The 23,298-nt window shown below is 26.0% G+C and overlaps 3 protein-coding genes across 3 annotated transcripts; 2 read left to right on the top strand and 1 right to left on the bottom strand. All coding sequences in view use genetic code 6, as the record gives it.

Moving 5' to 3' along the window:
- Positions 1-872: 872 nt before the first annotated feature.
- Positions 873-16,184, bottom strand: TTHERM_00558640 (dynein heavy chain 1, axonemal protein; the record flags this gene model as incomplete). The annotated part of the gene is made up of 33 exons (XM_001022426.2): positions 873-1,036; positions 1,097-1,384; positions 1,484-2,544; positions 2,633-2,814; positions 2,876-3,148; positions 3,202-3,610; positions 3,689-4,502; positions 4,748-4,945; positions 4,999-5,122; positions 5,180-6,119; positions 6,176-6,969; positions 7,026-7,082; positions 7,140-7,445; positions 7,642-8,049; positions 8,102-8,138; positions 8,195-8,655; positions 8,720-9,077; positions 9,128-9,737; positions 9,801-10,042; positions 10,101-10,413; positions 10,478-10,573; positions 10,657-11,663; positions 11,722-12,053; positions 12,107-12,193; positions 12,255-12,458; positions 12,512-13,195; positions 13,251-13,862; positions 13,919-14,067; positions 14,219-14,801; positions 15,128-15,401; positions 15,460-15,665; positions 15,762-16,001; positions 16,104-16,184. 33 exons carry the CDS (start codon positions 16,182-16,184, stop codon positions 873-875), a joined length of 12,594 nt encoding a protein of 4,197 aa, XP_001022426.2.
- A 948-nt stretch (positions 16,185-17,132) lies between these two features.
- Positions 17,133-19,585, top strand: TTHERM_00558650 (hypothetical protein; the record flags this gene model as incomplete). Its single annotated transcript, XM_001022427.3, has 8 exons — positions 17,133-17,357; positions 17,435-17,616; positions 17,667-17,767; positions 17,826-17,953; positions 18,003-18,120; positions 18,172-18,278; positions 18,327-18,377; positions 18,440-19,585. 8 exons carry the CDS (start codon positions 17,133-17,135, stop codon positions 19,583-19,585), a joined length of 2,058 nt encoding a protein of 685 aa, XP_001022427.3.
- A 1,424-nt stretch (positions 19,586-21,009) lies between these two features.
- Positions 21,010-22,128, top strand: TTHERM_00558660 (cell surface immobilization antigen; the record flags this gene model as incomplete). Its single annotated transcript, XM_001022428.3, has 1 exon — positions 21,010-22,128. One exon carries the CDS (start codon positions 21,010-21,012, stop codon positions 22,126-22,128), a length of 1,119 nt encoding a protein of 372 aa, XP_001022428.1.
- Positions 22,129-23,298: the final 1,170 nt, after the last annotated feature.

The raw sequence follows: 23,298 nt of genomic DNA on the forward strand, positions 1-23,298 counted from the left end.
CTTTTTAAGATTATAAAATCTCAATTTAAAAAAAAATATCTACTTGTTTGTTTATGACAAATCATATAAATAAATGAAAAAATATTAATTAATAAAACGATTTGGTTTAGATAAAAAACTTAAAAACATAAAATAACTTTTTTTAATCTTAAAAATTATTTTTTAAATTACATTTGATTTTTAAATTCTAATAAAATTTACTTCTTTCGAACTTATTTATTTATAAAAAAAAATAATTTATATATCTAATTATAATATAGCTGTTCCTGCATTTGAAATATCACGGATTATGATAGCATGATTTGTGTTAATATTAAAAGCCGATTTATTTTTTTCAAAAATTAATTTGATAAATTAAGAAATTTTTATATATAATATTATAAAACAACTACATAGAAAAATTTATAGTTCAAAAGTTTTTTAAAAAATTAGGTTGATATTTTAAGATAGATAAATTAATACATTGAAATATCAATAAAAATTTACAATTTATAAATTAATTTATTTTATTTAATAGTAAATGAAAATTATAATTTATAAATTTATGTGTTAATTTTAATAAATAGTTTCTAAAAATAAAAATAGGTTATTTATTTATCTAAATTAATAAATGTGATTAATTTTATGAAGATCTTTTAAAATAGTACGAAGTAAATTTAACAAGTAAAGCTTACATTTATTTATTTATTTTTAAAAAATTTAATATTAGTTAATTTGTAAAATTTTAGTTTTATTTTTAATCTAAAACTTTATTTGGTTCTTTAAGATTTATTCTGTCTACTTTTTTGCTTTTATTAAAGTTCTTTTTTTTTAAACTTTTGACATTTTATATTAGTTTTATTAGATTGTATAAAAATATTATTTAATTATTTTCAGTATCTGAGTGCAAGGAAAGCTGCAACACCTCCTCTAACCCATATGTCTTCTGATTTATTTGAAGGAAGTTCAATAAACATAACGAAGTTAGTACTATGTCCAGTTGTACTTAAAGTACCTCTTCTACTGACAACTTTGTATAATGGGCAATTGTAGATAACTTAAATTATTTAAATATTTAATATTTTAATATTTTTTCTAAATTATTAATTTATTTTACTTTTATCAGATTTTTGTCTGTCAACTACTGGTAACAAATGCATTACTGGAAGATCTGAGTACAATTCTTTAGGTTTAGGTTGGTTAATTACTTGCTTTTTGTAATCCCATCTTGCTCCTTCAAGGTAAATACCATAAACATAACAACCTTCTTCAGGTTTTTCTTTTACTTTGGAAGGATCTATATCAAGTACTTTATATTCAAATTACAATCTATCAATGGCAACAAATTTTCTTCTTGCATAATTTTATAGTGATCCAGTAATAAACGCTTGAGGGAAGAAGAAACCTATTATAAAATTAATTTATTAAATACAATTTTAATTTACTTATTTTAATAACTGTAAAATTTATTTAATTTTTTTAGTTGTTCAAAAATTTATTTTACCTGAAATCCAAAATATTTTAGGAGTACCATTTTATATCCAATCATTAAGGAAATTAACTCTTTAGTTCAGGTCTTCTATCCATGACATTAATGGCTTAAGGGAAAGATGTCCTTTTTCATTCCACATGTGAGGAACTTAGTTGTCATGCAAGTTATTAGCAAGTATTTCAAGCTCTTCACTCATAACAATTAAACCAACTAGAGCTTTTTTAACTTGCACAAGAGAAGTAGCCATAATTTCAAGCAATCTATTGTATCTAATTAATTCCTATACGAGTACTGTATTCATAGATTCATTGTAGTCTGTAGGATATTGTTTGGATATGCTTTCGATATCCCAAACTGGAGGAGTTTATTATTGGATGAAATTTGCTATTTCAGTAATTTTTTCTTCTCTGCTTTTTCCTTCACCACCTTGCTCACGAGGTTAAAGTGAAAGCAATGATTCAAGCAAATCTCTGGTTTCATTTTATGCATTTGTAATTTCTGCATTGTCATGCAAGCCGAAGGCTTCAGGAGCTGGATTCAAAGGTAAATTTTCAATATACTTAATATAATCTTCTTATGTGCTTGCAGGAATAGATAAATATAAACCACTTTCAGAGAATTTATGTCCATCACGTAAGACATCTTTACAGCAATAACTAGCTAATATACTTTTAATCAAACGAATATCTTTATCATCTGTGACTCTTCCACCATAATTAATTTCGGCACCCAAATAATTTAAAACCTTGTAAGGAATTTCATTATATTCATCAAGCAATAATTTAAGTTGCTTTTTGCAAACACCTAAATCTTCATTTGTAAACTCATAAGCAATATTCCAACCAATAGCACCAAATTTTCTTCTGTCTTGAATAATTGCATGGAAAAGGCAAAAGCCAAACAGTAATTTTTTAAATTCATTTGGCTTCTTACAATCACTCAGCTCTTAATCGCTGAGATTCTTATAGCTTCTTAAAAGGTTAGCTCTAAGACCTGTAGGAGGTTCAATTGTCATTTTAACACCATTTTATAAGACGCTAGAAGGGAAAGTGCTACTTGGGGCTGAAGTCAACCTTTTTATTAAAATTAAATTTTTTTTATTTTAAGCTAAAAAAAAATCATAAATTTTTAAAATTGAAATAAAAATTTTTTTAAAATTACCAAAGTCTAAAATCTTTGTGCATAGTTTCATCGAATTCCTCACAAAGTCTTTCTAATTCAGGCATCCAACTTGTAGCTAAATGGCAATTTTATAGCAAAATCCAACCACCAGCTTATTTACCTTCTACAATTAATTTCTCTGCTTTAGGACCTTATCCTTAACCTAAAGAAATCATTTTAACCTTAATGATAAATAAAATATGTTTTTTAATATTTCCAAATTTATTTGATTAAAATATTTACTTTTCTGGTCATGTTATTTTCTTCTGCGAATTTTTGGAAGTCAGAAACTGGATCAGAACCAGGTGATAAAACGAAGATGAGAGGAGTGAGAATTGTAGAATCCTTGAAGCACTTTGCTAGATCAAAAGTAGGCACAATAATGAATTCTTATCCTATTTTGTTTTTAATCCAATTTTAAATTGCTGGGATACATTTATCTGATCTGATGAACTTTAAGAAAACAATTTTTTCAAACTCATCAAGTTTTGTATTCCACTCTCCAGGTAGTTCCATCTATTTTTTATTTGTAAAAATCTTAAATTCACATATAAGTTATTGATAATTACTTCATGAGGATTTTAAGCATCATATATGTCTTTGTAGCTATCGGGGTTTTCCATGAAATGATCCTCAATACCCTAGAAATTAGGAAGCTTGTTCATGCCATAAAGTTACTTGTAAATATCTGGCCAGCTGCTGTCAGCTATCCAATTTGTGGGATTTTATTTAACATGAATAGATCCTTGTGGTCCTGATAAAAGATACTACCACTCTTCCAAATTTATTTCGTTTTTAGAAGCTAAAATTCTTTAAGTAAGCAAGAAAGAGAAAATCAACTTGTGCTTTTCGAAGAGTGATCTACAAACATTTTCATATAAAGAATAAGTGAAGTATTCATTTAAATTATGCAATCTTTATTCTAGTTCTTCACTTTACTCAGCATTTTCAACACCCATTTCAAACAAATTGATAAACCTTTGTAATTTAAAAAAAATAAATAGATTGATAATCAATAAAATAATTAACTAAAAAATAAAAAAATGAATATCTTACCATTACAAAGAATATTGATACATAGGATCAATAGTAGCTAGTTCTAAAATACAGAAGAATAAAATTGATGTTCTAAAAGCAACTGGACGATATCCTTCTCTAGCCTTATCGATTTCAATTTCAGTCTTTTTCGAATCTTTGACTCTTTAGTTTATTTCAGCTGCAAATTTCTTAGAGTTTTATAGTTGATTAATAAGTGTTTCATCTAATAAAATATCTGCAATATCTCCTTTTGTAGAAGAAAGAGAAGATAAAATCTAATCTTCAGTTGCTACTAAGTCTCTTTTATCTTATGCATTCTTACGGACGATTTCATTTTTTCTATTTTCAAGATTTGGATTTTCTTTTTCGACTACCCTTGCAAGCATCTACTCTTCTAAGCCAAAGGGTGTAATAGCAAAGTTAATAATTGTTACTTTTACACTTGTTTCTGGAGAATAGTGAGGATTACGTAAGTTAGTTGTCATATAGAAACGGAATTCTGGGCTATAGTTCAAACGTTTCTCACCAAATTAAATTAAATATTCATTTCCTTAACGGATCAATTATTAGTTTAATACAGGTTCAAGAGAGGGGTCTAAGTCTCTACCAACAGCTTCGACTAACACCCATTTACCAAATTGAAGAGCCTATTCAATGCTACGCATTAATGAAGGATCGCTTACTTTTTATACAATTATATCTCCCTTGACTTCTCTACCAAGATTCTTAATATATTTATTAGCTTAGTTTTGAGGATCAATCATCAAAGGACGTCTTCTACTTTTATCAATTAAAATACCATTTTCGATACTTGTTCCATCTTTAGGTAAGCCTATTAGTTTAAATTTAATAATATTAATTTGAATGATTATAATATTTCTTCTTTAAAAATAATAAATAAATAAGATAGATTTATTCAATAGATATTTGCTTGAATCATATTTTTTTATTGATTTTGTTAGTGTTTTTTTTTTTGCTGTTTTTATAAATAAGTTTCCAAAATTTTTATAAATTCAATGTAAAGAATAATTTAAAAAAAAAATTATCCAACTTTTAAAAAATAAATGAATTATTTACCGCAAAGATTCCAAGTCTAAATTTATACTTCATCACCAAGGAATTATCTCATAGTTATGTTATCTGTATGGAGAATCGACAAATCATTCAAGTATTTAATCCATAAATGTTCTAATTCTGATCTGTAAGATGCAACAAATGACCCACTATAAGCAAGCATAGCTGCTGCAATAGCTGCATCACCAGGGTAGAGTTTACCTATTTAAAAAATAATTAATTTAAATGATTTAATAAATTTAATTAATTCATACCTTTTTCTGACAATACTTCTATATCACTTGACCACCTTTCTTTTTCATCTTTTAAGCCATCAGTTAATTTTTGAGCTCTTTCTAATTTAATTTCACATTCTTTAATTTAGTTTGTTAAATATTCCTATTTTTTTAAAAATTAAATTTATCAAATATAAATAAATAGGATTAAATTGATCACCTTTTGTCTAATTTTTTCCTCTGACTGCTATCTTAAATTATTGATTTTTTAGTTAATCTTTTCTAAAGACTCCTTCTTTTCTTTTAATTCTTCTGTTTTTTGTTGTACAACACGCTTTACTTCATCTAATTACTTTCTTAAAGGCTCAGTATCAGTAAATACTTTGTGGAAATCATACATTGCTTTTACCCAACCAAAGAGATAACCAGTAGCTTTACTACCACCATAGGCATCAGCTTCGTTGAACTTAGGGTGAGGGAAGCATACTTTTTCCAATTTTTCAATATATTTAGGGTTAATATTTTCTCTATTATAATTCATCAAAATATTAAGAAGTTCTTTTGGATCTGTCAATAAATACTATTTAGCTGTTTAGAAGTAATTTTCTTCTTTTTTACCAAACTGATCTTTAACTGCTGTGATGATGATTTCACCAATCTTCTTTACATAGTCTGTACATAGAATAACTACACCTGCCAATGTAATTTTAACTGCCTCTGGAGGAGTTTAAAGAGATTTTACTTCAACTAAATGCTCTTTTTTAAGTTCACTGACATTTTTAAGCGTTTTGGCTAAAGAGGAATTAGCTTCAGCAACAGCTGCTTCTGCTTTTTCAGCTAATTCTAGAGCTTCTCTTTCTTGCTTTTTTGCTTCTATTTCTTCTTTTGCTACAATTTTTTAGGTCTCATCTGCGTCCTTTTATTCTACTTCTAAATATTCCATCATTTTTTATGTTTATTCTTATGCAATTTCTAGCTCAGGTCTCATCTTTGTGAGAGTTACTTTCATTTCTTCAACAGCTTTGTTTGCTCCTGCTAATTTATCAAGACCACTCTTTAATCTTGAAATCTATTCATTTAAACCCTTATTCTTTTAATCTAAGATAGACTTATACAAGTTAAGAAGCTCCAAGAAGCTTGTAGGAGTTACATAATTATATCTAATTAAATTAACAAAAGATGTTTATTATTTAACAAATAATTTCAAAAAAATTACCTTCTTAATTCCTAGAAATAACGCTAAGATATTTTTTCTACTGATTTATGACAATCTTTGAAAATAGTGACTAAATTGGTAGTGAGTCCTTGTATTTTTAGTTCTTCTTCAAAATCTACAAGTTAGCCTTTACCAACACCAAGCAAAGCTTCTTCAGGCCATTCAGTAAACCAATCTATTGTTGAACAAGAGACTAATGAAGGGAACATACGCAATCTGGTAGCAAATGCTTCTCCAATAGGAGACATAGCAATAACAATGTGTACATTTTTTTTGACTCTAATTAAATACTAAGTAAAGATGTTCATTTTGTTTGGTTATAAGCCTTTCTTAATGCAATCCATTTTACATGCATTCTAAATGTCTTCCATATCTTTTTCCTAATAAATATTTGTGACATCTCCTGAATTGAGAATATTGTTAATATCTTCAAGCATTTGCTCATTTATAATTTATGTATCAACAAATAAGAAAGTAAGAGATTTATTTTCGACACCAGCCATCATAAGACATTTTTTAATGTCATCACGCCATGATCTCATATTATAATTTTTAATAACTTCAATCTAAAAGAGTTTATAGTTTGATAAGAATGTTGCCATTCTTGCTAAACTCTATCTACCTGAACCTCCAACACCAAAAAGTAAAGCATTACCTTGAGGCTATCTAATAATTCTAGCTATTCTTGCTATATGTTCACATGCATCTAAAAACATAACAAGCTTCATTGAGCTTCTAGGTCCATTTATAACAAATGTGTTATCAGTGTTATATTCTTCTTAGAAGTAATCCATCTAAAATTAAAATAATAATTAAATATAAAATAATTTTTTTAAAATTATAATATTACCTTGTCAATAAACTAGTCTAAATCATCGACAGGAGCATAAATTCTAGGTTCTAATTCCTTTGTAATATAAAATTTAACAATTAAAATATGTAACTATTTATTTTATTAAATTACTCTTCCTTGCAAGAAATCAGTAAATATAATTCTTTAGGTAGTTAATACTTCTTCTTTTGTAATGTTGAATTTCTAAAAGAAATCTTAAAGTATTTCTTTGAGATATTGTCTATCTTAATCTGTTGTTAATCTATCGTGGAAAACTCTCATGTTCTCATGATACCAAAGTCTAATTAGAACAGGAATTTCAGAGCAAGTTTTAGTATTAGTAGTAGCAGAGCACATACCTTAAAATACTTTACTAATATCTCTCATGTTAAAGGTATAATGACTCTTTGAAGGTGTGGGCAATAATTCATTTTTCACCTAATAATTTATAGATATTATTAAAAATTGTACTTCCATGTATTTAAAAAAGTTTAATGTTGTTTTTAGAAAGAAATTTAATTTAGATATTTTGAGAGGAAATCAGAGTTAAATTTTTACATTATTCCCTCTGAATTATTATTAATAAATTCAACTCTTTTTATTTATTTAAATACTTTAAAATTTAATTTATTACCTTATAGTAAACTTCTATGACTGATTCAACCAATTAAGGTATAGCTTCTTTTATGGTAGTGTCGAATTTTTTGAAGAAGTGCTTAACTAGAGTTTAGAAAAGTTAGTTAATGATAGTTCTTTCTAATTCTGGGTATGCTAAAATGTTAAAGTGTCTAGTGCAACGAGCTGTTATGTTTGATCTACCACCACCAGGAGGACCCATAGCAGCGAGTAAAATAATATCTTAGAACCTCATAAAAACTAAATCTCTTCTATTATACCAACCTTAATGGTCTAAGAATTATCTTAAAAGTTCAATAGGAGGTTATGCACCATAAGTCTCTTTCTTAGGCATGTTCAAATCATCAACAAATATGATACACTTCTTACCAATAGGAGGCCCAAAAATACCTTTTCTTCTTTTATCCTAATTATTCATGCAGTATTAAATAAAATTATATAAATAAAAAGATATTTACCATCTTAGAATCTATGGTGTCTTAAGTTTGATTTGCACTATTTATTATGAATAAAATAATTAAAATAAAATATTTTGAAAGATAAATAAATACCTTGTTTATGCAGAGAAGGTAAGAGCAATATATTGATATTCCTCACCAAGCTAAGTTGTTAAAAGAGAATAACAATTTTATGATTTACCAGTACCAGTAGGACCTGGGCACATAACATGGTAGCCTTGGGAAACAAGTAATTTCTTCATATAGATATTTCTAGTAGAATCATTAGTAGGAATCATAATTTCATGATATTGGTACTTAGAGCTTACTTCAAAAGATGCATATTAAATTTACCAATTTTCAAATACTTTTTTTTCTTTATTCCAGAAATAATTATATACAGAATCTTCCTAAGGGAAGCCACAATCAGTTACTGTAGTAAAAAGATTTCTATAGAAATTAGAAAATTTCTCTCTCGATTCGGAATCACAAGTAGCCATAACAGACCAAATTAGTGAAAAAATAAATAGTTAATCTATCATGTTTTACAAATTGTCGATTTCTTCACTTGGAATCTTTTTTTAATAAAAAATTTAGATTATTTTTATTAAGTATTAAAAAACTTAAATAAAATTATACTCTTTTGAATTCTGTTTCTGCATATTCTGCAAAATAGCTGTTAAGAATTCTCTAAAGAGATTAAGTAAGATTATTATCTCCAGTAGCTACAATTTCTTTACATTATTTTCTTAAGAAAGTCAAACAAGGTTAAAGAAGTTTATCAAAAAGTAGTTTAAGTCTCTCTATTATTTTAGCTCTCTTTTAGATATTTGCAGGAATGCTATTCAACCATGAATCTATTAAAGGTTGTAAACCAAGAGAGATAGGCTCCATGTATACCATACCACATCTACTTACAGTAGCAGGAGAAGCCACAGCCAAATCTTCTACTTCGAACATCATAGTCATATGAGGTGTTAGAGTTAAAATCTATCCACTTTTTTTAAAGTTTTTTTATAAATTAATTAAATAAAAAGCTGAATTTACCTATTTAAACATAGTTTTTTGTTATCATCTAGAACTGTATTCATAGACTCGATCCAAATAGCATCAACTGGGCCATCAAAGAGAATCCAATGTTTTTCTGATGAAGTATCTTTAACAGTCTCTCTTATGATGTAGGCTAATATACCATCTGTCCATTCGTGAGTTTGTTCATTAAACTATCCATACAATTATCCCATTGTTATACTTTTAGGATTCATGATATGGGTGTGGACTTTGTAGAATCCTTTGTCATGTAGATTACTTAAACTTCTTTGAAGTACAAGATAATTAGAAGTTTTTCCACCTCCAGTTGGACCAACTAACATAAGACCATGTCTTACCTAAATAGTATCATATAGCTATAGTACTTTATCTGTAAAAGCTTGCACAGGTTGCAAATTTAAATCAGGATCTTTACAGACAACAGAAATTTAGCTTACTAAGTCACCATATTCATATTTAGGCCTTTCTACACCAGGGAAGAGATCACTGATAATATTTTCGAATAGAGGAATATCATCTTTTAAAAATTTAGGAACATTAACATCACGCAATGCCCTGAGTAAAAGTTGTTATTCATCCATATCAGGAGTAGCACTTTTCAACAAACCTGTTAGTTTATTTTAAATTGAGATATATTTAAACTAAAAATAAGTTATATTTTTATATTTACCTGCAGCATTAATAACTGATCTAACTGCTCTCATACCATAATCGTAGTGATCTTGAGAAGATAGTTGTTCTGAAGAAAGTTTGAATGTAACGACCATTTTTTAAGCAAGCTCTCTACCAAGCTTGAAACCAAAACTATAAAGCATAATTTCACCAATCATAGCATAATCTGGAACCATCATCGCTACACTTCTGAATAAGGCTTTTAAGTTATCAGGCAATTCAGTACGACCGGCATAACCACTTTTATTAATTATTAAAATGTATTTAAGAAAATGAAAAAAAAATATAATTTAATTACGGATTCATTGTAATGAAGACACAGAATGTAGGAAGAACTTTAATATTGGATCCTTCAAATTCAATCTATCCAATACCTTTATCTTTAGCTCCGAAAAGTTATAAGAGTTGTTAGGCAATAACGGAAAGTACTTCAATGTTAATTCTATTGAATTCATCAAAACAGCACCAAGCACCAGCACTAGCAAGACCTTTAAAGAATTTACCAACCATAATATAATCCATACTATCAGAGCAATTGAATACAACACACTACTTAGCAAGTGCTTTAGCTAAATCTTTTGTTGACTCTGTTTTACCTGTTCCAGCAGGGCCTTAATATTAAAAAATATATATTAATCTATTTGAATTAAGTTATTTTTATTAAAAAAGAAATACCTGCAGGAGCACCACCTAAATTGAGCTTTAGAGCACCCATTAAAGTCATATAACATTTATCTGTCAAAGGAGTAATAACCAATCTTAAAGTGTTTCCTTTAAATAAAATATATTTATAAAACATATTGATAGTATTCTAATATTTTTTTAAAAATTATTAAAAAAGTAATTCAGTTTACCTAAATATTCATATCCATAAGGGAAATCAGTCTGAACGCACTTTACTCTAACATCTTCGTTTTCAACATAATATCTCAATTATGAAATCCATTCGAAGGCTGATACATCCTTGACATTTTCGTTAATAAGTCTTTAAACAACATCCTTTGCATGCACATCAATGACGATTAGAGCATTGATAGTAACTTGTTATTGCTTAGTTAATTTTGTACAAACTAAATCAACCAAATCGTCTAATTATAGTTTTAATTTGTCCCAATACCCTTTGATTCCTACTTTGTCTTCTTGGCCTTCATTTTTTATGGCCTCTTCGACTTCATAAGTCCATAATACTTATGAACCGTTTAGCACACATTAACCTGGATGACTAATACACCATTTTGGTCTTGGCTTTTTATTGTAATCTTCTACTGAATTATTTAATGCACGACGGACAGAGCGTTTCATCATATTTTCTACATCACCCATCCACTCTTCTACATTTTTACGATTTGGATCTACAAATTTCTCAAAAGGTACTCTTTCATTTTCGGCAGAAAACATTGCATGAATTTTCTTTTAATCATCAAATTCTATTTTATGGATATTTTCGAATACCTTTTTTAAATGTGGCTAGACTGCTGTGGGTTCTTTTGTTTAAGATAAAATTTCAAGGAGTTCATCATTAGACAAGAAATAGAAACGAGCAAACTTTTCTCTCTTTTTTTCCAAATAATTATTTAATTCCTTTTAGATAATTTCTAAATTCTTATTAGACTCTCTTAATTTGTCATATAAACCTTCTTCTGTGCACACTTTACGGACATTAAGTATGTGCTTAGCTTAGGTAACACTTGTTTTCCAAGTTGAGTCTATAGTTCTAAATTTCTTTGTTTCGGCAGGTAATTATTTTGCAATATCTTAACTATCAAAAATAGGTTGGAGATACATCCACTGACCTTAGAATTTTGCCCATTCTTCCAACACATCTGACATAGTTGTTAATTACTTATCCCATTCAAATATTCTATTATTTACAATAATATTTATATTAACATGATTATTGATTATCATTTTAACAATACCTTTCTTCAAATTCTTTTTTGTATGGAGAAAAGAGCAAAGATTAGGTTTAGACGATATGCTCATCTAGTATAATAGAAATGTCATCATAGCCCCTAATAATGCTAGTTTGCTTATAAGGAAGAAGCTAGAAATTAATTTCTTCCCACTATGTCTCCATAGTGTCAAGTAAGGTCTTAATTTAGAATTCTTTTCCTGCTCTTTCACCAATTTAAACAATCTCATCAACATGTTTCATCAAATCCATTTATAAAATTTGATCAAAGGTAAAGCCTTCATTTTTCTTTTCTATAGTTTTACCCATAACACGTGAGATGTCTTTCCAATGCCTTTCCTTTTTAAAGTAAAATTATAAGCATTATTTAATTAAATTAATTCTTCTTTTACTTCCATGCCCTGTTTCCTAAGAGCAACCAAAAGAGGAACTTTTGGTTTGAACTCATCCATTTCAGCTTTTATTTTTTAAGCAATTTCCTAAGAGCAAATAATAAATTATTTTTAGATTAAGAAATAGTAGAATAAATAAATATTTTACATAAATCTAAGTGAGTTCTTTTTCTTTCATAACTCTCATAATACCACCTAATGTTTTAACTCCTTCTTCAACAAATTTGTCTACTTCCTCTGCATTTACTTTATCGAAGTCATCGTACATCCATTTACTAAAACCTTTCATCCAAAAGTCAACTATTTTCCACAAGTTAAAGTAAGGTGTAAATTCTTTTTGCATATTTCCAAGCTTTTTAATTTATTTTTCTTAATATTTTAATGATCAATTTAATTAAATCTTACTTTATTATACTCAGTCATGTCTTTTCCAAAAAGATGTTCACGTTGATTGAATTTTCTTGATTCGTCTTGAATGCTTAATAAAGATTCGTGAATTTCCATAACCATTTTAGCCATATCCGAATGGTTTTTAATATCGATATAGCTTGAGAAACCTTGAATGGTTTATTCAAGATTTTCATAATTTTATTTAAATTCATCTTATTATTCTTTCATTTCTTCAGCAAACTTTGTCTTTAATTTATCTAGCTTTCCTTCTCTTTCATTGATCAATTACAAAATATCTCTTGGACCTGCAAATACGTTCCATCTTTTATTCATTTCATCTGGAGTGAATTTATAATTAAAATCTTCCATAATTTTATAGACATCGAAGACTTTATTCATGTCAGATTTCAACTTTTCCAATTCAATAGGAAGCATATTTGTAATATATTCTTACAATTCAACTAATTTTTCAATATTTGTAGGATCTTCATTTAATTTAGCTTTAATCAAAGTGAATTAATTAAAAATATTTGTAGTTCCCTCCTTAGCTCTTTTGGCAATAACTGTTTTGAGATTCTTTGATAAATCAGATAGTTTTTCATCTAAATGAGCTATTACTTCCAAGCAACTTATTTAAAAACAGCTTACATGAATATACTCAGGAATGTCAATCTTGAGCTATTTCTTTTTTCTTTCTACCTAATTTTATAATTTTATTAATTTGATTTTATGCACAAATAATTTCATTTGTTACTTCAGCAATTTCATCATTAATAGATTCAATATCTCTAGGATTTTCTATTTCGTTTTCCATGGCTTTGCAATATTCTTCAGGTGTTGATTTAAGAATAGGAATGTATTTATCAAATGCCTTCAAATAATCAGCCAATGGTTCGGTAGCTTATCCTACTCTTTCTTTAAGAAGCTCAGCCATTTCCCATATCCATTTGTTTTCATCAGGGAACTTACGAGGTCTAGCATTTGGATCAGGATCTACTGGTTTTTCACGAGGTTTTTGAGGTGTCTTAATATATGTCTCTAGGTTTTAGCCTTTGTAAAGATTAGATGCAATTTTTGGTTCCAAATCTGGAATTTTAGCTAATTCTTCTAAAGCCTTGTCAAAAACATGCAAAACAACATTAACAAAAACTTCAGGATTTTTAGGAGAATAAATAAATATTTCATCATTTTGGGTTTTTAAATCTAGTTAAAACAACGCTCTTGTTCTTTTCTTTTCATCTACGTGCTCAGGGAATATATTTTCAACTTTGCTTGTATCATGTACTATAACTTTACTAGGAATGAAGCTTAATATCATGTCTCTATAATCGTTATAATTTCTTTAAACAAGACTAGTAACAGTGTCCTATTAGATTGATAGATATTAAATATTTAGTATATAATATATTTTTATTTAAATACCTGCATCATCAAACGAATAACAGTCAAAAACTTTTTCAATTTACCAAAATCATAAGTAATTCTTTCATTTTCTTTCATATTAAACCATCCTTTTCCAACATCAGCAAATTGAGTTTTGATAATTTTGACCATTCCCTCAATCCATGTTCCTATTTATTTATTTTATTAATTATTTTATTTTTTAATTTTAATTTTTGAATTCGAATTTCTCATCACAAAAGTAAGCAAGCTAAAAAATAAATAAAAAGCTAAATTAAAAAATTTTAATTGAATTTGTCTAATAATTTAAATGTTAAATACCTCTCAATTGATATATTAATGAAGAAGTAAATGATTCTTATAAATGTTTAAATTGATCTAAATGCATGGCTTCATCAATTTTTAATTAGAATATGTCCATGTCATTAATTTTATTGCATTCTACTCTAATTTCTTGAAGGGCTTTAATGACTTCTTTTTTGATGTACAGAGATGCAAAACAAAAGCTCTTAAAAGTATCGTTGAAGTCTTTGGGTTCATGAAAACTAATTTCACGATTTGAGGTGACATGCATTTCCTTAATTCCCTTTGTTCTTTCTAATTCCATAGTACCGTAATATCTAACTTCTTTTTCTTCCTCTTTGGGAGGTAAGCGTAAATGCTTTGGGAAGTATTCGGAGTCTTAGCATTCCTCTAAAAAAGTATCAAATATAATTTTATTCATAGTTCTTGAAAAATCCATGTTAACATCAGCTATTAAAGCAGTTGTATCTAAATCTTCAATTTTTGTTGTTTTTGCTAAATCTGCAATTCTCTTCTTCTATTCAGTATCAAGCTCACTCAAATCTTGAGTGGGCATATTATCAATATAAAAATTATATCTTATTATGCTATCAGTATACACCTATTAATTTAAATTAAATACATTTAACTTTTGAAATATCCTTATTACTAGAAAATATTAGAAATACTTTCATACTTAGTTGTTCAAATAAATAAATAAATCAATTTTGAATTAATTTATTTTTTAAAATAATTTTTTTTGAATAATTTAAACTTAGCCAAAGCAAAGGTAAATATTATTATTAAATTGATTTTTTATGCACTAGATAATAGATATTAAATTGGCTCATGTTTGAAAAATTAATATTCAGTTACATAAATAACTAGAATATTACTTTGTTTCAAAGATATTTCTAATATTTTAAATGAGCGAATTGAATTAATTACTCTTTGTTAAAAAGCGTTTGCTAAACGAAGCACATATTTTCTAGGATCTTCGGCATCAAAACAAACGAATATACGATGCAATTCAAAATTAATGACATCATCTGCATTAAATGTTTCTAATTTTCTGCCTTTATATTTATTAGTTTCTCTGGTGTAGCTTGTGATCTCTACTTTTTAATAATAAAATTTGTTATCTTCACTATTCTTGAAGAGAGCTCTTCCTGTCAAAGGATGAAAGTCGTTTTCTTCTTCATCACCTTTTGTTCTATCTAGCCTAATAAAATATTATTATTTTGGTAAAAAATAATTTAAAAGAATTTATTGAAACTGACCATTCAAAACTAGAGTTTTCATCAAAAGTGCTATCATCAAAAAGCTCAAGAGGAAGCCATTCGCATTAAGTATCAGGCTAATTGAAATCAACATTTAAATAAAGCATTAAATCTTCCAGTTAATAAGAAGCAAACTGCTTTTTCTTTCTATCTATGGCTACTTTTCTAGGAACTTGACCTGGAATAGGATCGTAAGGTTCCATAACCTAATAGTTTAATAATTTTAAAAAAAGTTTGTATATTTCCCTCAAAAAAGCGTTCATTTAATTTTTATTATAGATAATTTGAAAGAATATGTCTACCTTTGGATTTACTGATGAAACTATTTTTGCATTTTCTCTTAGAACTTTTCTTTATTCATTTCTGGATTGCATTCTAGAGCGTAAAATATCTCTTTCATCAGAAAATAACTTCTAACTCGAGGTGTTTGGTCTCAAGCCATTTCTTGACTATAAGCGCTAAAGCGAAATAGCTTTAGGCAGAGATGTAACTGAAATGGACTTATATATTTCTACCTTAGGACCAGCTTGAACTATTTTAGGCTTTTAAAATAAAATATGGAGATTTTAAGATTTTTCATTTCATTTTATTTAGGTTAAATAAATTAATTCAGTGCAAATTAAGACAAACGAAGAAAAATATACATCTATCTTTTAAGCATTTTCTGGATCTATAACTTCAGAATAAATACCTCTTTATCTTCTAATATTAGGATTTACAGCCATTTTATTGATTTTTCAATTTATTATATTGTGCTGTGATATAATAGCTTAATATTCTACAAATACTTGAAAGCTTTTAAGCTTGTTTGTTTGTTTGGACTAAGTTTTATATATATTTATAACTTGATGAATTCCTTGTTTTTTTACTATTAATTAAAGCCTTGTAATTCAATCAAAAAAATCAAAGACAATCTTTTCTTTTAATTAATTAATTATAAATTGAAATACTCATTATATTTAACTTTAAAATCAAAGTGTATCTTAACAAATTTTTTCTTTTCTCATTCATTTTTTTAAGAAAAATTTCTTATTTATTATCTCCACATTCATTTTACTATGAAATAACACTTAATATCAATAAATTATCACAAATAAGGCAAGTTAGGTAATAGAGCTGATTTTTACTTTTTAAATATTAGGTAAACAAAAAAAGTTATAAAATATTGATTATAAACTGTAATTAATTTTCTATATAAAAAAGATATAGAGTCTCCTCATTCTCTAAACAAGCATCCAGTATTTAAAATTAAATTCCTCATCGTTCATTTTTTTATTTATTTTAGAGTTTAAAAAATTAAAATATTTTGAAAATAAAAATAAATAAGAAAATTATTAAGAAGATAAAAAATAGAATTTGGTTAATAAAAAAATATTTTATGAAAAATAAATAAATTTCATAAATATTTTTATTTGTATTCTAAAATTATATGGATGCAATTCAAAGAATGTATTATTAATTTTAATTTAGCTAAATGATTTTTTAATACAGATATTAATTTTTGTTTTCATTTTTTATCAAAAAAAAAAAAAAATTAAATTTTGAAAATTAATAAATTAAAGATAGATATTAATAAGTTAGCAAGCTAGCATATTTGATAAATTCAGAAAACTATTATTTATTTCTATACAAGGATAAACAAAAAATATTTTAATTATTTACTTGGTTTTAACATGTTTGGGAATTTGAAGTTTATATATGATGAAGCTCCTTTATGGAATGAAAAAAAAGTAAAAGATAAAAAAGAATAAAAGCTAACAACGTATGTGAGATTTGATTAATTATATGGAGACGGAAAAAGAAAATAAATTAAGATTGATTAAGTCAAGCAAGAAAAAAAACTTGAATAGATGCTTTAAGAAATAGAATTAGAAGAGTCTAAAATGGGAATTTCTACTGTAAAAATGTTTAGTTTATCATTTATAATATTAAATTGTAAAATCATCTTCTGAAATGTAAATAAATATTAAATCAGGTATCAAAAAAATTAACGGCTAGTAGAAGACCTGACTAATTTTATGAATATAACAAGTAATGGGCTATGAAAGTAAATGAAAAAAAGTAATAACAAAGAACAGAACATTTTAACCAAGCAATTAACTAGCAAATTGAAAGTTAATAAAAATCTTAGCAAAGGACTTTCTTCCAAGAAACCATGTAAAATATAATAAAAATGAAATTAATTAGAACTTTTACAATATTTAAAGGCTGAATAATTATAATGGGCCAATTTCAGGATGGTAGCAAAGATTTGAAAATTATTTAAATACAAAAATAAAATTGTAAGAAGTTGGGGAACAATAAAATAGTATATTTTAATAGCATTTGTTATCAATTTTAATGACTTTTTCATAAATAAAATTAAGCATTTCAACCAAAAATAAATGAAAACTCTAAAAAAATGACTTCATTTAGAGATAATACTCCTATTGAAGAAAGACTCCTTAAATATGGAGAGGAATTGAAAATGAAATAAGAAATTATTAGACAATAGGTAGCTTTTAAATTATAACTTATTATAATAAATTTCAACAAAAAAATAGATGGATATTCTAGCTCAAGAAAGTGATGAATTTGGGTAAAAAAAGCCTTCAATCAATAAAAATTATGTTTATGGAGAGTCTGATGGAAGCAAAGTTCATGACAAATTATATGAATATGGTAAATATTTATATTTTAGTAAATGTTAAAAGCTTTTAAAAATAAAAAAAGCGAAAGTATATGAACAAAAAATGTAAGAGCTTAAAAGTGAGGCCTAAAATCAGTTTAACTTTAAACCTGCACTTAATTAGATGTCAGAATAATTAAAAGAAAAAATCGTAAGAATTATATAAATTAAATGATCATTTTTTATAAAATTTTTCTAGTAATAAAAAAGGAAACCACTTTATGAACCAAAAAAGAAGGAATCTTTGGAGGTAAAATATCTAATTAATTTGCTTTTATTAATTATTTCTTTCATTATTTAATTTATATAAAGGAAAAGAAACCATCAAAGCAGTTTAATGTATAGAATTTTGAGTAATTTTTAGAAAGGAATTATACATAATTTGAGAGAAAATTAGAAAGATTGCAATAAAGAGATGATTAGGTCTAGGCAAAGGAATTAGAAGAATGTTCATTTTAGCCATAAATAAATAAAAAAAGTCTGACCAAATCAGTAATAGATTCAGAAAAAACTCTTTATGAAAGAGAATAAGAAAAGCTTAGAAAGAAATAAGAGTAGCTGTAATAATTGCAAGAATAAATTACATAAGAAGATTAAAAGAATTGCACTTTTAAGCCTTAAAAAACATTTAATATTATTGAAGAAAGGAAATAAATCCAAGAATAGAATAAAAAGTTAATTGAAAAGAAAAAGAGCACACCTGCAATAAAATATCCCAAAGTTAGAAGTAAAACACTTGTAACTGATAAATAAAAAAATGGATAAAATTTATCTGAATAAGATCTTCATAATTCTTCAGATGATAACTTAAAAAGGAACAATGGCAGTAACTAATCAGATGAAGACGAAAAAGATAAATTCTAAAAGGCGTTTTAAGACAGATATTAGAATTCTAACAATTATTCCAAATCAGTAAACTTTTAAAGCATTCCTCAAAATCAATCAGTTTAAGCTGATAAGAATACAAAGAGAAGACAGAGAAGCCCTCTAAAAAGGCAAAGTCCTTCACCAAAAACAACATTTAAATTAAACTCCTCATCTAAAAAAGGAAACAACGAATTAAACTAAAGTAAAAATGATAGTGATTCAAAGAATAACTAAAGTTTCCTGAACAATTTGCTCAATAGCCAAATAAATAAAGGAAACTTCAATTTAGAATCTCTACTTAATTAGAGCATACAAAACTGGGGAGAGCATTATAATTTAAGCCCATCAAAGCTCAGCAAGAAAAAAATACTTGATGAATTTAATTAGATAGAAAAAGAAATATAAACAATTGTAAAAGAAGTTGATCAAATCAAAGAAAAAGATGACATTGATAAAAGTATTAATAGCAGCACTATTCCGAAACTAAGTAACTTTAAGACATATTCCTAAGGCAATAATGATGGGTTTGACTCTAAACATTCTTAATTTCATCCTTAAATTATAATAGAAGATCATAATAATGAAGCTTGATTATTCAACAACAGCAACAACAAATCTTGCTTTTTAAATAGTCAATTAATTAACAAAAATATTTATTTCTTCTAAAGTTTTTTCATAAAATTATTACAGTTTAATCTATGATTAATACAAAAATGGGTTGGAATTTTTATTCTCTTATGTGTAAAGTTAATTGTTATTAAAAATCCTATCTCACAATTTATTTTAATGTATTAGTAAAATAAATCTCAAAATATTTTTCAAAATAAAAAAGTTAAAAATAATTTTTAGTTTTAATGTAAGTAAATGAATTCTAAAATTTTATTATTGGCTACAATAAATTCAAGAAAATAAATACTGAGGTTTTTCTTTAAATAAGATCATTTTATGATAGTCGTTAATATCTATTTATTAAAATTTTTGATTAACTTTTTTTCATTAAACCACAGATTTATTATCAAATGCAATATTTTTATTATATTATTAACCAGATAAAAAAATTAATATCATTTATTTTAAAAAGATTTCAAGAAATTAAATTTTTACGACAAAGAATTGCTTTTAAAAAGCTTAATTTATTTTAAGATTTTAGCTATTATACAAAAAAAAAGGAGTTTTTACCATTCTTAGATTATATTAAAAAGTAGAATCATTTATACTTACTTGCAATATCTTCTGATTTAAATGTTAATTTATAAATAGTAATCTATCATCAACATTTTTATTAAAAAGCGAAAAGCTAAACATCACTTTCAAAGATTTTGAAAGCTATAATAAGTGTTGAAAATAAACTATTAAAATCATACAAATTAACACCAGTTAACTTGATTAGATAATTATTTTAATTAAATTTTTTAATTATACTTCTTAAATTCATTTTTATTTGGTTAAATATGTTGACATTTAAAATAAAACTCACAATATAATTTACTGCGCAGACATATAGACTATAGAAATTACAACAAATGTCTAATAGAAAGATAGATTTTATTAAATTTGAGTATTAATTTATTCATTCTTTCATTTTTTTGAATAAGTAAGCATAAATAACTTTAAAAAATACACTATTTTTAAAAAATTGATAAATCTATAACAAATACATCATCAAGATGCTTTTCAAAAATAAAAATAAGGCCAGCATACAATAAATTTAGCAACGTAACTATTTAACAATCAATTAAAATAATTTCTATCAAAAATTTAATCTTAAAAAGTGTTAATTTATGCAAAATTTAATAGCTTTTTAATTCATATTTAATACTAAAAATTCAAAATGAAGCCATTTTTTTTTTCATTCATCAATCAAATATTTTTTTCTTTGGTTTTGTTTCTAAATTGAAATTCACTCGCACAAATAAAAACTGAGCTGACCATAAAATTATAATTAATAAAAACAATAAACTTTGTAAAAAAATATAAAATAAGTAAAAAAAAAAGTAACTATTAATCAACTTTTAATGTCAAAACTTCTTCTTCTTCTATTTACTATATTATAAATCATATTTGCTACACCTACACCAGGCACTGCTGTCACATGTGTTAGTTAAAATGGATCAACAACTTGCTCTAATTCCTGTCCTGCTGCTCCTACTGGTTGTTAATGGATTGGAGCATCACTCACAGCATGTTAAATTTAAGATTGCACCTAATGTTCTAGTTCTCTTGTTTAATTTACTGATTTATATTGTCAATCTTGTACATCAAATAAATTTGCTAATTCAGTAGGAAATGCTTGTGTAAACCCTTTAAATACATGCAGTAGCAGTAGAACTGTTAATAGCTGGACAGATGCTGATTGTGCTGCTTGTTATGCAACTGGCTATATAGCTAATGGAAACAAATCTGCTTGTATAAATTGTAATGCTAGTTCAGGTCTTACTGATATTATTTGTGGTTTATGTTCAACTGCAAATTCTAACTCAAATAAATTTGCAAATGTAGGAGGTACTTAATGCGTAAATACCGCATTAACATGTGGTGCTTCAAGGACAGTTAACTCATGGAATAATTCAGATTGCTAATTATGTTATGGTAGCAGCACATTCATAGCACATTCAGGTAATAGTTCTTGTGTTAATTGCTCATCTCCTAGTGGCTTAAACGATGCTACTTGTGCAGACTGTGCTACAGCTAACAGCACTCAAAATATATATGCTAACAATTCTGGAACGAAATGTGTAAATTCTAAGGCTACTTGTGGGAGTTCAAGAACTTTGAATACTTGGACAACCAATGATTGTGTAGCTTGTTATGGTACAGGATATATAGCCAGCTCAAATAGCAGTACATGTATAAATTGTAAAGCATCTTAGGCTCTTACTGACTCCATTTGCAGTGCTTGTGCAACAGCAAACAGTAATTAAAATATTTATGCAAATTCTGATGGCACTGCATGTGTTAATAGTACATCTACATGTGGAAGTAATAGAACAACAAATACATGGAATGACGCTGATTGTTTGGCTTGTACGCCTGCAACTCCTGTAGCTTAAAAAGGAGGATCAATTTGTGTCTCTAGTTTTTCTTCATAATTAATATATGGAAGTTTAATTTTGCTAATTTCTTTTCTAATTTGAATTAAAACATAAAAACTATGTTGAAGAATATTTTATCTATATTAAAAATTAATTTTATTATCAAATAAAAACAATATTTACATTAATTAACTATGTAAATTTTACATGTTAGTTTCAATTTAATTTAATCATTAAAAAAAATTTCTCTAAAATTTATTAATTTTTTAATAATTATGGAAAATAAAATAAAAACTAATTTATATTTATGAGTTTTTACAAAGAGGTAGGTTATTAACGAATGAACAAACTTACAATATTTTATTTCTGTTGTTTGTTTTAAAGATTAAGTTGATATTTAACCAGTTGTATTAAGTGCAAAATAATTAATTTTAGAAATTCATTCAATATTTGTATATTATATAGCTGTCTCTGGTTTTAAAATTCCGTTGATTAGATATTTTTAAGTTATCAGCGGAGTTTGTAAATTATAGGTATAGGTGTCGATTTAAAAATATAGAAAGAGGTGTCGATTAAAGTAGATAGAAAATAGGTGTCGATTTAAATACTTAGAGTATAGGTGTCGAAATAAATATAGTTGACCGAAAATAGCAACAATTAATTGATGAATATAACTAAAAATATTCAAATATAGATTAAAAACAAAAGTGAAGCTAATTAAATAAAGAAAAATAATAAAATTTTGAAAGAGTAGATTACTTTAATGAAAAAATAACTTTATCCGAGTTACAACTATTTTATTTGAACAAAAATTATAAAAATATAGTGGTAAAATGAACAAATTTTAATCAATTTATAGCATTTTTCTACTATTGATTTTAATTATATATTTAATAGAATATTATTTCAATATTTTAGTAAAAAAATTAAGTATTTCAGATTATCAAATTTTCATAATATAAATTAAAAAATACTTTTCTATACAAAATTAAAATAAAAATTATTCTTTTTATTTTATTAGTAAACTAATACTATCTAAAATAATGAGCCTTTAACCAGTTTTTTTCCCTACCTGAAGTAAGGGATGTTATAAGATTTATATGTGTCTGCTCCAACATTTTTTTAGTTTTTATATCTACTATTTAAATATAAAAGACATTTTAATATATTCTTATTATTATTAATTCAATATTATAGTAATGTAAAAAAAAGTTACATCAAAATACTTTAATTATTTTATTAAGAAATAAATGGGTAATTAGAGTCAAAATC

This window comes from Tetrahymena thermophila (genome assembly GCF_000189635.1).
Source record: "Tetrahymena thermophila SB210 genomic scaffold scf_8254486, whole genome shotgun sequence".
NCBI classification, from domain to species: domain Eukaryota; phylum Ciliophora; class Oligohymenophorea; order Hymenostomatida; family Tetrahymenidae; genus Tetrahymena; species Tetrahymena thermophila.